Source organism: Tetrao urogallus (assembly GCF_951394365.1).
Source record: "Tetrao urogallus genome assembly, chromosome: 3".
Classification (NCBI taxonomy): Eukaryota; Metazoa; Chordata; class Aves; order Galliformes; family Phasianidae; genus Tetrao; species Tetrao urogallus.
In genome coordinates, this window is record NC_136815.1 from 497,549 (window position 1) to 509,887 (window position 12,339).

General features: G+C 53.8%; 1 protein-coding gene across 1 annotated transcript in view; it reads left to right on the forward strand.

The window, feature by feature from the left end:
• HSF1 (heat shock transcription factor 1) overlaps positions 1-12,339 on the forward strand; it is a gene marked incomplete at both ends in the record, with an annotated part of 74,543 nt that overhangs the window by 22,507 nt on the left and 39,697 nt on the right. Inside the window, 2 exons of the mRNA XM_079533377.1 lie at positions 773-909; positions 3,589-3,713. Of these exons, the coding sequence (XP_079389503.1) occupies positions 773-909; positions 3,589-3,713 (262 nt within the window). The remainder of the gene's footprint in view (positions 1-772; positions 910-3,588; positions 3,714-12,339) is intronic.

A 12,339-nucleotide genomic window follows, 5' to 3' on the forward strand; every position in this document is an offset into this window, starting at 1 on the left:
TCAGCACAGGGGTGGCCAGCAGGGACAGGGAGGTGATCATCCCCCTCTGCTCTGCTCTTGTGAAACCCCCCCCGTCTGCAGCACTGCGTCCAGGGCTGGAGCCCCCAGCACAAGAAGGACAGGGAGCTGTTGGAGAGGGTGCAGAGGAGCCACAAAGGGGATCAGGGGCTGCAGCACCTCCACTGCAAAGACAGGCTGAGGGAGCTGGGCTCGTTCAGCATGGAGGAGAGAAGCTGCGGGGTGACCTCAGTGCAGCCTGCAGTGCCTAAAGGGAGCCTGCAGACAGGAGGGGAGTCAGTTCTTGGGAAGGGGAGATGGCAGCAGGACGAGGGGGATGGTTTGAAGCTGAGGGAGGGCAGATTCAGCGCATGGCTGATGGCTCTCAGAAATGCCTCCAGTCACCAGAACTGTTGAGCTCAGGGGCTGGGAGGGAGCGAGTGCTGAACGCTGGGTGCTGCTGGGTGGTTTCCTGCAGACCCGGGGCTGCGACTGGAGGGCAGGAAGGCTGATTTCAGCCCCCCCCTTCAGGCTGATTTCAGCCCCCCCCCTTCAGTGCCAGCAGTTTCAGCCTTTCCTCGTGCTGACCTGTGCTGTCCGCAGCAGAAGTGGGTTTGGGGAGAGCGGAGTTTTGTGCTCCGTTTTCGGCGTGAGATCTGTTTGAAAGGAGCTCGGCGGTGACAGCACTGCGTATTGGAGCAGACGAGGGGGGGCCCTGTGCTCCCCTCTGCTTTCTGAAGCTTAACCTTCAAGCCTTCCCTTGTTTGCTTTTCAGATGGCTTCCGGAAGGTCGTGCACATCGAGCAGGGAGGGCTGGTGAAGCCGGAGAAGGACGACACTGAGTTCCAGCACCCCTACTTCATCCGTGGCCAGGAGCACCTCCTGGAGAACATCAAGAGGAAAGTCACCAGCGTAAGTGTGTGCTCAGATCCCTCGGGACAGGCTGCGGGTGAGCTGCCGAACCAGCATCAGGTGCTGCACGGGCTGCACCCCGTGGGGATGTGGGGACCTTCCTAGCAGACTACAGATTTGCTCTCCGCTGTGTGGGATCGTTTAACCCCTTGCCAGCCAACATTCCCTTTGATGTGTCATAACCCAGATCAGACTATTGATAAGGTCCAGTGACTTATGGCGTGAGGTCAAAACCGTTGTTTGCAGTACTGGAAATGTAAAATGTCTTCTTCCTTCCTGAGCCAACTTCCTTCCATGAGCCAACTTGTCCCATGTTAGCAGGATACTTGGACAGTCAGATACTTAAATCCCATCTCAGTCCCTCTGCCTAGTCTATGGGGAGAACCGGGCAGTTCTGGTAGCTTCTGGAGAGCAAGAATATAAACAAGATGCTGAGCAGGGAACTATCTAAAGGAATAGGAAGGACAAGTTTTTTCCAGTCAATAAGAAACATTTACTGAACGTTCCTATGCTCATAAAGCTGAGATTTGGGTGAAATTGAAGCTATTAGGGCAAGCTTATTCTATTCTGTAATTCTCTCTTCCGCCTTAAGATAGGAAGTACATGCAGCAACTGAAGGAATCGTGGCTGTTAAGTCTGGGGAAAAGGAGGCTGAGGGGAGACCTTATTGCTCTCTTCCGATATCTGAAAGGTGCTTACAGCAAGAGCAGGGCTGGTCCCTTCTCTGGTTTAGTGCTTGTGGTGGCAATGGTGATGAGGAGATGGTTGGACTAGATGATCTTATAGGTCGTTTCCAACCTTGTGATTCTATGATTCTATGATTCTATGATTCCTCTCCTCCCTTTACCCATTCTAAATTTGCCTCCACCCAACTGACAACGATATCTTTATAACTGACGTGTATTTCTGTCTGGTGATCTTCTGAAACTTGTGAAGAGTCCGGGAGGTTCACTGGCTCAGCCTTAAGCACAGAGAGCGAGAGCTTTGTGCACAGTTAGCTTGCTCTCCTAATAGAAGCTCCCTGCTGCTGAGACATTTTGACTGGTAACGGGTCTGAGCCTTCACATCCCACTGCCCTGCTGTGATGCCTGTGCTGTTCTGCAGCACAGCTGGAGAAATCACAGTGCAAACTGTTGCCATTCACAATGTCACAATATCATAATTGCACAATATCACAATTATCACAATAGGTCTCCCTCCAACCCTGATGGAGTAGCAGTATTAAACGCCAGCATGCCAGGCTGGCAGCAAAGTCTTGTGGCTTTTATTTTATTTCTTTTTTCAATTGGTTGGAAACAGAAATGCTGAGGTTCTGACAGGCTGACTCCTGTTCTTACCCCTGCCGTCCAAATGGTTCCAAAGAATGTTTATCAATCGGGTGATAGGCGCTTTATATATAAAAATATAAATTTATATTTTAGCACCCTTAGCACCCCAGCACCACTGCTTTGCATTCTGACACAGCTCTTCTTGCTGCCCCGCTGTGAGCTGCGATGCTGCTCAGCTGCATTCCTGTCCTGGAGCCGTTCCCTTTTGTCTGGGGACAATTCTCACCGATGTCAGCATTGGGTTCGTTGTGGGACCGCTTGGGGGTCCTCCTCTGTCTCCCACCCTGTCTGTGGGGTCAGCAGTGCTCAGCAATCCTCATTCCCGTTTCCTCCAGACAAGCAGAGCCTGCTTGGGTTGGCTTGGCAGAGGGAAGCTTGCTGTGTCTGGAGGGGCTGAAGAGGGGCAGACCTTGCAGCAGGAGGGAGAGCAGCCACAGGCTGAGCTGCTGTCCTTGCTTCAAGGGCTTTGAAGGATGATGCTGTCTGTGCACACGGAGGAGAAGGAAGGACGAGTGCCTGCACTGTTAGCGACGTGTTGGCCTCGTGTGCGTCCCGAGCACAGGATTGGGCATTTGCCCTTCAGGCTTGCAGATATGCCTTGCGGCTGCCCCTGTTTCCCAAACTGCACAACTGCCACCAGCTGTGTCCTGAAGGCCCTGCTGGGCACCGACAGCTCCAGAAACACGTGAGGATCTTCCAGGTCGAATTCCCAGTGCTGAAGTGTGGGCTGGAGAGCTGTATTTCCATCCTTGTGACCCACGGCTCACATGGAGCAGCAGCGGGCAGGCTGACGCTTCAGCCCCAGCGTGGCAGATCTGTGTGCATCTCAGCATCTCGTGAGGAGAACAGAAAAACAGATCCCTGTGCTGCTCCTCGGCTGCTCTGGCAGTGCCCCTCCTGGCCCAGCTTTCCTTCCCGAGCCAGCTGATGACTTCTTAATTGCTGAGGTGTTGGCTGCATTGCAGCACAGACTGCAGGCACACGGGGATGTCCGCGTCCTGCCCGCAGTGTGAATGAATGCGCTCCCAACTCCTGGTGTCAGCTGTAGGGTTGTCATGGACAGACACGTCTGACCCATCTGCAGGGCTGTACTCAGCACACAGCTCTTGCACAGACCTTCAGTTTCACCCCAGTGCTTCCCAAAGCTGTTACTTTGAGGCTGCAATGGAGTCTGGCGTTCGCAAGCAGTGATTTACTTGCAGAACGTTTGCATTGTAGGTGGTTGGTTTTCATCCCTCGGCGCCACGGGCTCCGTTGTGGATGTGGAGATATGAAGAGGGGAGAGGGATTTTGCAGTATGAGCTGTTTTGTAGGAAGGAGGCACTGCTGACGTCTGCCTTTCTGCCCCCAGGTGTCCAGCATAAAGAACGAGGACATCAAGGTGCGGCAAGACAACGTCACCAAGCTGCTGACCGACATCCAGGTGATGAAAGGAAAGCAGGAGAGCATGGACTCCAAGCTGATAGCCATGAAGCAGTATGTATGTGGGGAGGGGTGGCGGAAATCTCACCGTTTGCTCCGTGCTTTCCTTCCTCCACACGTTGGGTTTGGGGCAGGAAGTGGGGCGGTGCTGCGGGGACCTCGTGAGCACCATCACAGCCCGTTGGTGACGTCCTGTTTGCAGCCAGAACGCAATCCCGAACACGGGGTGAAGGTTCCTGGAGTGCAGCTCTGCTTTGAGACGTTGCAGTGGTGGTGAGGCCTTCTGTGCCCCCCTGGTTTTGGTCTGACGTTTTGGGTGATGCAGGATTTTGCCCTTGTGGGTTTCTTTGGTGGACATTTTTTTTTTGTCTCCCTCTCACAAAGTGTAACTGTTCCGTCCTGTGCTGCGCTGGGGTGTTGGGGTCATTTCGGATCATGTCTGCTGTCCTCTTCTGTTGCTGCAGTCCTCCTCCAGGCCCTTGTCCTCTTGCACCAGTTGGATTCTGGCTGTGTGTGGCTCACTGAGGGTGCTTGCGCTGGGCTGGAGGCAAAGCGGGCGATCTCAAGGCCTCCAGGATGCTGCCTTCCCCTAAAGAAATTCATCACCAAGGTGATGAGGCTCCAGCACTGCTGCCCGGAGCTGTGGGTGCCCCAGCCCTGGAGGTGCCCCAGGCTGGGGGTGGGCCCTGGGCAGCCTGAGCTGGGGGGCAGCCAGCCCACGGCAGGGCTGGGGCTGGGGGGTCCTTCCAACCCAACTGTGCTGTGGTTGTGTGATCTGTAAGGACCCTTCCAATCCAACCCAACTGTGCTGTGGTTGTGTGATCTGTAAGGACCCTTCCAATCCAACCCAACTGTGCTGTGGTTGTGTGATCTGTAAGGACCCTTTCAATCCAACCCAACTGTGCTGTGGTTGTGTGATCTGTAAGGACCCTTCCAATCCAACCCAACTGTGCTGTGGTTGTGTGATCTGTAAGGACCCTTCCAATCCAACCCAACTGTGCTGTGGTTGTGTGATCTGTAAGGACCCTTCCAATCCAACCCAACTGTGCTGTGGTTGTGTGATCTGTGAGGACCCTTCCAATCCAACCCAACTGTGCTGTGGTTGTGTGATCTGTGAGGACCCTTCCAATCCAACCCAACTGTGCTGTGGTTGTGTGATCTGTAAGGACCCTTCCAATCCAACCCAACTGTGCTGTGGTTGTGTGATCTGTAAGGACCCTTCCAATCCAACCCAACTGTGCTGTGGTTGTGTGATCTGTAAGGACCCTTCCAATCCAACCCAACTGTGCTGTGGTTGTGTGATCTGTAAGGACCCTTCCAATCCAACCCAACTGTGCTGTGGTTGTGTGATCTGTGAGGACCCTTCCAATCCAACCCAACTGTGCTGTGGTTGTGTGATCTGTAAGGACCCTTCCAATCCAACCCAACTGTGCTGTGGTTGTGTGATCTGTGAGGACCCTTCCAATCCAACCCAACTGTGCTGTGGTTGTGTGATCTGTAAGGACCCTTCCAATCCAACCCAACTGTGCTGTGGTTGTGTGATCTGTAAGGACCCTTCCAATCCAACCCAACTGTGCTGTGGTTGTGTGATCTGTAAGGACCCTTCCAATCCAACCCAACTGTGCTGTGGTTGTGTGATCTGTGAGGACCCTTCCAATCCAACCCAACTGTGCTGTGGTTGTGTGATCTGTAAGGACCCTTCCAATCCAACCCAACTGTGCTGTGGTTGTGTGATCTGTGAGGACCCTTCCAATCCAACCCAACCATTCTATGGTTCTGTGATCTCCTAAGAGCCATTCCAAGACAGCCATTCCATGGCTCTATGATCTGTGATCTTTAAGGACCCTTCCAACCAATGTGTACTGTATTACTGTGATCTTTAAAGACTCTTACAACTCAACCATTCCATGGCTCTGTGATCTTTAAGGACCCTTCCAACCCAACTCATTCCATACCTCTATAAACAGTAAGGACCCTTCCACCCCAACCATTCCATGGCTCTATGATCTTTAAGGACTCTCCCAACCCAACCATTTCAAGGCTCTGTGATCTTTAAGGACCCTTCCAACCCAACGTGTACTGTGTCAAAGTGATTCTTAAGGACTCTTCCAACCCAACCATTCCATGGCTCTGTGATCTTTAAGGACTCTTCCAACCCAACCATTCCATGGCTCTGTGATCTGTAAGAACCCTTCCAACCCAACCATCCCATGCCTCTCTGATATTTAGGACCCTTCCAACCCATACTATGTCACTGTGATCTTTAAGGACCCTTCCAACCCAACCCATCCCATGGCCCTATTGTCTTTAAAGACCCTTCCAACCCCACTCAGAACCATTCCGCGGCTCTGTGTTCAACATGCATGTGCAGCGTGCGCAGCAACACGTGTGTGCTGTGCCCGTAGCCCTGTGGCTACATATGCACACATGCATGTGCACACGCGTGCGCTGCTCTGCGCTCCCTGGTGCAGTGAGAGCTCTCTGCAGCTGCGATGTCAGCAGCCCACAGACTTTCCTGGTGCCTGGAGCTCTGTTGTGAAACCTTTCTCCTCATCCAGAGGTGCTTTTGGAGACGGGGCTCCCCTCCGCTGCTCCCCAGCTGTCCTTTCTATTAAGCCTCTCTGCTGGCTTAATAGGAACAGCTTAACGAGCGCGGCGCGTCCGTCTCACAGGGAGATCCCATAGCATTGGGATGCAGTGGGCTGGGAGCTGCTCTGGGAGTTTCCTGCTGCGGCTCAGATGCGTCCTTGTGGCTTTTGGTGTTTTAGTTTCTGGGTTTGGTTTTTTCTTGGGTTGTTTTTTTTTTTTTTTGCTGCTCTCCTGGAAAATGCAAATCCTTGGTCTTCTTCCAGAGCCTTTATGGGTCTCTGGAGATTGAAAAGTAAAAACAACATATGTACGAGATGGAGAAAAAAGGCACGCCTGCCACACATGGAACAAATGGAACGGCCAGGAGCTTTAGGGAAGGTTTTAGTGCTCCCTGCGGCCTCTCAGCCTTCTGGCTCCGAGCTCTGCGGTGCATCGCAGCTTCCCCATCCTTCCAGTTCACTCCCAGATGGAGGAGCAAATGCAGCGGGTCCTGGCCCGAGGAGAACGCAGTTCTGTGCAGGAGGAGCGTGGAGCTGGCACCCAGCTGTGCCTTGGGGCGGTGCAGCCCCAGCACTGCTGCCCGGAGCTGTGGGTGCCCCAGCCCTGGAGGTGCCCCAGGCTGGGGGTGGGCCCTGGGCAGCCTGAGCTGGGAGGCAGCCAGCCCACGGCAGGGGGGGGCTGGGGGTCCCTTCCAACAGATACTAAGGTTCACTGATCATGAAGGACCTTTCCAACCCAACCATTCTGTTCTCTATGATCTGTAAGGACCTTCCCAACCCAACCATTCAGTGACTCTATGACCTTTAGGAGCCCTACCAACCCAATCCGTTCTACGGCTCTATGACCTTTAAGGACCCTTCCAACCCAACCCATTCTATGGCTCTATGATCTTTAAGGACCCTTCCAACCCAATCCATTCTATGTCTCTATGATCTTTAAGGACCCTTCCAACCCAACCCATTCTATGGCTCTATGATCTGTAAGGACCCTTCTAACCCAATTGTTCTTTTCTTTATGATCTGTAAAGGCACTTTCCAACCCAACCATTCTACGGCTCTATGACCTTTAAGGACTCTTCCAACCCAACCATCTTATGGCTCCATGATCTTTATGAACACTCCCAACCCAACCATCCCATTGATTTATGATCTTTAAGGAACCTTCCAACCCAATTCATCCCATGGCTCTATGATCTTCAAGGACCCTCCCAACCCAACCATCCTGTGGCTCCATAGTCTTTATGAACACTTCCAACCCAAACATTCTGTTCACTGTGACCTTCAAGATCCTTCCAACCCAACCATTCTGTTCTCTATGACTTCAAGGACCCTCCAGAGACCCCTCGGTGTCTCTGTGACCTCCAAGGACCCTTCCAACCCCCCATCCCATGGCTGTACGACACCTCAGCTCAGGGTTGTGTGGGGCAGAGCACTGAGCTGTGCCACCCCGCTTCGCACTGCTTGTCTCGTAGTTTGCCACCTGAACGTGGTGTTCTTGCCGGCGTTTCTGTGTATCACAGAGGGAAATTTATTGGAGCATACAAAGGCAGCCCCTCTGGGCCTTACCCATAGCTGGAGCACGCCGTGGGGAATTCTGCCCCACACAGCTTGTCCTCCTGCATTTTTTTCCTGATCACTGCAGCCATGGTGCAGAAGCGGTTCTGCAGCAATGGCGTGGTGCAGCTGAGCAGCACTTCCATTTCTCTACTCTGACGTGAGGCCCTGGGCGTTAGCAGTGCCTCTGTTGGGATCACTGCTAATTCTGAGTTGCTTTATGTTTCAGTGTTTTAACGTTTGGGAGGTTGTGGGAGTTGGGGACAGGAGGACTGAGAGGACCCCCAGTTGTCCTCCAGCAACTCCTCTTTGAGCCCGCAAGCGCTGCAGTTGCTTTTGGCGACTGTTCTGCTTTCTGAGCTTCCTAAGCTGGGACCCGCGTCAGCCAAACGTTTCCTTCTGGGCTTTTCAGCCTGGAGCTGTGCAGGTTTTAAGCTGGCAGCTGCAATTAGCGCCGTGCCACGCAGTCAGGTGCTGAGCAGCTTTAACTCAGGGCAGCATGTTTCCCTGCTCCAATTCTGTCGGTGCCTGGCTGTGACCCCTCAGCTCTTACAGTGCCTGAAGGGAATTTCTGAACACGAGGAGAGCGACTCTTCACCTGTCCTCAGGGCACGACGATGCCTCAGCTTTGCTCTCGACTTCCTCCTGAGAAGGCACCAGGCAGCATCTAGTGCCGCTGAGCAGCCACCAAAGCCCTTGTTTCCATACTCCTGCCGGTGGACAAATGAAAGTTGTCTCAATTTGAAATTTATGGCCCTACATACCACTCTGTGGGGCACTTCGTTGTTATTTCCTGCATGCGGCATAAGCAGTATTGAGCTAATAAACGTGTAGCCAGGAAGTCTACTTTGAGTCCCTTAGGTTAGGTGGGACCTGTTGGGTGCTGGTGTCTATTAGGAATGGAGCTTGAAAGAAGAGAGTTTAAGTCATTTCTTAGCTAAATGGTGAGGAATCTTCCTGCTTAGAGGAAAGTAAGAGGTAATATGCCAAAGACTGAAGGGAATGGGCATGATTTAGTGGAGGGTTGTTAGAGTTAGGGTAGTATGGTTAGGCTGTGGTTGGACTTGATGATCTTTAAGGTCTTTTCCAACCTGAGCAATTCTGTGATTCTGTGATTCTGTGACTGCGTGCGGGCAGCGAGTGATGGGACGCAGGGGAATGGTGTGAACCCAAAACAGAGGAGGTTGGGGTCAGACGTGGGGAAATCCTTCACCCAGAGGTGGTGCAGCCCCAGCACTGCTGCCCGGAGCTGTGGGTGCCCCATCCCCGGAGGTGCCCCAAGCTGGGGGTGGGCCCTGGGCAGCCTGAGCTGGGGGGCAGCCAGCCCACGGCAGGGCTGGGGGGTCCTTCCAACCCACTGTGCTGTGCTTCTGTGATCTTTAAAGATCCTTCCAATCCAACCCATATCATGTCTCTATGACCCATAAGGACTCTTCCAACCCAACCATTCCGTGGTTCTGTGACCTTTAAGGACCTTCCCAACCCTTTCTGTGCTGACCTATGAGGACCTTCCTAACCCAACCGTCCCATGGCTCTGTGATCTTTAAGGACCTTTCTAACCCTACCATATCATGGCTCTATGATCTATAAGGACCCTTCCAACCCAACCATTCTGTGGTTGTGTGATCTTTAAGGACCCTTCCAACCCAACCATCCTATGGCTTTATGATCTTTAAGGACCCAACCAATCCATCCCATCCTGTGATTCCATGGTTCTGTGATCACCGCCGACTCGCCTGTGGTTCTGCCCGTGCGTGACGTTAGCGTGTCAGCCAGCTCAGAAGGAGACCTGGTCATCTTTTATCAGCAGGTATCTGCTCTTAATAGAGTCAGAGATCTTAATAGAGTCACAGAATCACCGAGGATGGAAAAGACCTCCAAGATCCCCCAGCCCAACCCGCCCTGCCCACCACCACATCCCCAGGTGCCACATCTCCACCATTCTGGATCTCTCCAGGGATGCTCCCGCTCCCTGGGCAGCTCGTGCCAATGCATCACTGCTCTTTCAGAGAAGCTTTTCCTGGTCTCCAACCTGACCCTGCCCTGGGTGCACCGTGAGGCCATCTCCTCTCATTCCATCACTGCTCCCCGGGAGCAGAACGGTCTGGAAAGGATTCATCCCCAGGAGATGCTGGTTCTGCACCTGCTTGATCTGTTTCTCCACTTTGGGGACCATTCCGGTGTCGGCTCTGTGGGACCCGAGCACAATTCCTCCCAGCTGTGCTGTGCCAATGAGGCCCGCAGAGCTCAGAGTGAGCATTTCTCTTGGTGCAAATAAATCTGAGCAGACACAAGAACTTGGCTGTGCTCGGCGCAGTTCCTCTTCACCAGCATTAGTTTACCGCACGCAAACCCCCCTTAAGTCATACCAAGTAACTCCAACCCCTGTAACTTTCCTTACGGGTTCGGGAGTTCCAAAAGCAACAGATCCATCACCGCTCCATGCTGAGCCCGGGGGACGGCGTTTGCAGCGGAGCATTTGTGGAGAGGATGGAATCCATCAGCGTTGGGTGAGAGGAGAGCGGTGCTGGGCCGCGGCGGAGCCAACGAGGCAATCCGTGCGTGCCTCGTTAGCAGGGGGCTGCGCTGCTCTGCTCCAGTGCTGCTGGGGTGACGTGGGAGAGCAGCGAGCACAGCTCTGTCCCAGCACGGCTGCAACTTACAGCCCTGCTTCTCTCTTCCTTTTTCCTCCATGGCTCTGGGAGCGTGATGGCATTCCATGCGCCAGCGTTAAGTGCTATGGAAAAAGTGAGGCTCGGTGTGTGCTGCAGCAGCAGCGTAAAGCTTGTAACGAGATCTCTTGTGAGATTGCTGCCCGGATACTTTCTGTTTTGCACCGTGCTTTACAAGTCTGTCATGCCCCATGTGTCCTGCCTGCAGGTGTGCAGCTGCGTGCCGGTGCTGCACTGCCAAACTGGGGCAGGAGCTGCTGTCCCTTAAGGCCATCTGGGCACACCGAGGGCTGGGTGAGGAGGAACCTGGCGGGCTTCAGCAGTGCAGGGTCCTGAGCCCAGGAACAACAGCATGGAGCAGGACAGGTTGGGGCTGAGCTGCTGGGAAGGAGCTCTGCCAAAGGACCTGGGGGTCCTGGTGGGCAACGGCCAAGGGTTGACCAGCAGTTGACTAATGATTGACCAACGGTTGAGCAGCAGTTGACCAGTGGTTGACTAATGATTGACCAACGGTTGAGCAGCAGTTGATGAATTGACCAGTGGTTGACCAACAGTTGACCACTGGTTGACCAACTCTTGTCCCACGGTTGACTGTGAACCAGTATTGAGCCCTTTTGCCAAGAAGCTGTCAGGAGCCCATCAGAAGCTCTCAGGAGCCCATCAGAAGTACAAGGTGCCCATCAGAAGCTCTCAGGAGCCCATCAGAAGCTCTCAGGAGTCCATCAGAAGCTCTCAGGAGCCCATCAGAAGTACAAGGTGCCTATCAGAAGCTGTCAGGAGCCCATCAGAAGTACAAGGTGCCCATCAGAAGCTGTCAGGAGCCCATCAGAAGCTGTCAGGAGCCCATCAGAAGTACAAGGTGCCCATCAGAAGCTGTCAGGAGCCCATCAGAAGTACAAGGTGCCCATCAGAAGCTGTCAGGTGCCCATCAGAAGCTCTCAGGAGTCCATCAGAAGCTGTCAGGAGCCTATCAGAAGTACAAGGTGCCCATCAGAAGCTCTCAGGAGCCCATCAGAAGCTGTCAGGAGCCTATCAGAAGTACAAGGTGCCCATCAGAAGCTGTCAGGAGCCCATCAGAAGTACAAGGTGCCTATCAGAAGTACAAGGTGCCCATCAGAAGCTCTCAGGAGCCCATCAGAAGCTCTCAGGAGCCCACCAGAAGTACAAGGAGCCCATTAGGATTGCTCTTGAGGCACCGTGGTCCCGCAGCCCAGGTCTGGGCGCTGGGATCAGGACAAGTGGAAGGAGCCCTAAGGAGCAGCCGCACACTGAGGCTCTGTGCACCAGGTCAGGAAGCTGGGCAGCGTTGTTGCTCTGGCTGCAGAGCCTGAGTGCTGCGCCATGCTGCTCTGCCTGCTCCTAACCAGCCGTTCCCTCCCGAAAGGAGTGGTTTTGGGATTAACGGCAGCTCTGTTGCTGAGCATCTGCACCAAGCGCTTCTGTGGGGCTCCGCTTTGCAGCTCAGCGACCCCCCTCTGGAAATGGCAGTTTACGATTTTGCTGCGTTGCTAAATTTCCATTTAAAAATGTGTGAAGGGGAGCTGTGGTGCAGCAGAGGCTGAGGGCTGGGATTGCAGGAGCTCAGGAGCTGGCAGTGAGAACATTTGTGCTCGCAGCAATCGTTAGCAGCTGTGCTGGCAGAGGGGCTTCCATCACCCGTCCCGTGTGCTGCGGTGATGGAAGGGATTGAGCACCTCTGGCTGCAGCTTCATCTGAGCTCCGTGCCTGGGCCAGGTCTGGAGGGGGGACCCTCTGTTGGCACAAATGTTGCCCAGGGCTGCTCCCAGTGAAGAGCTGGGGGTGGGGGGGATCACTGCCCCATGTGCTGCTCCTTTCAATTAAAGGAAATGAAAGCAATTAAAGCCT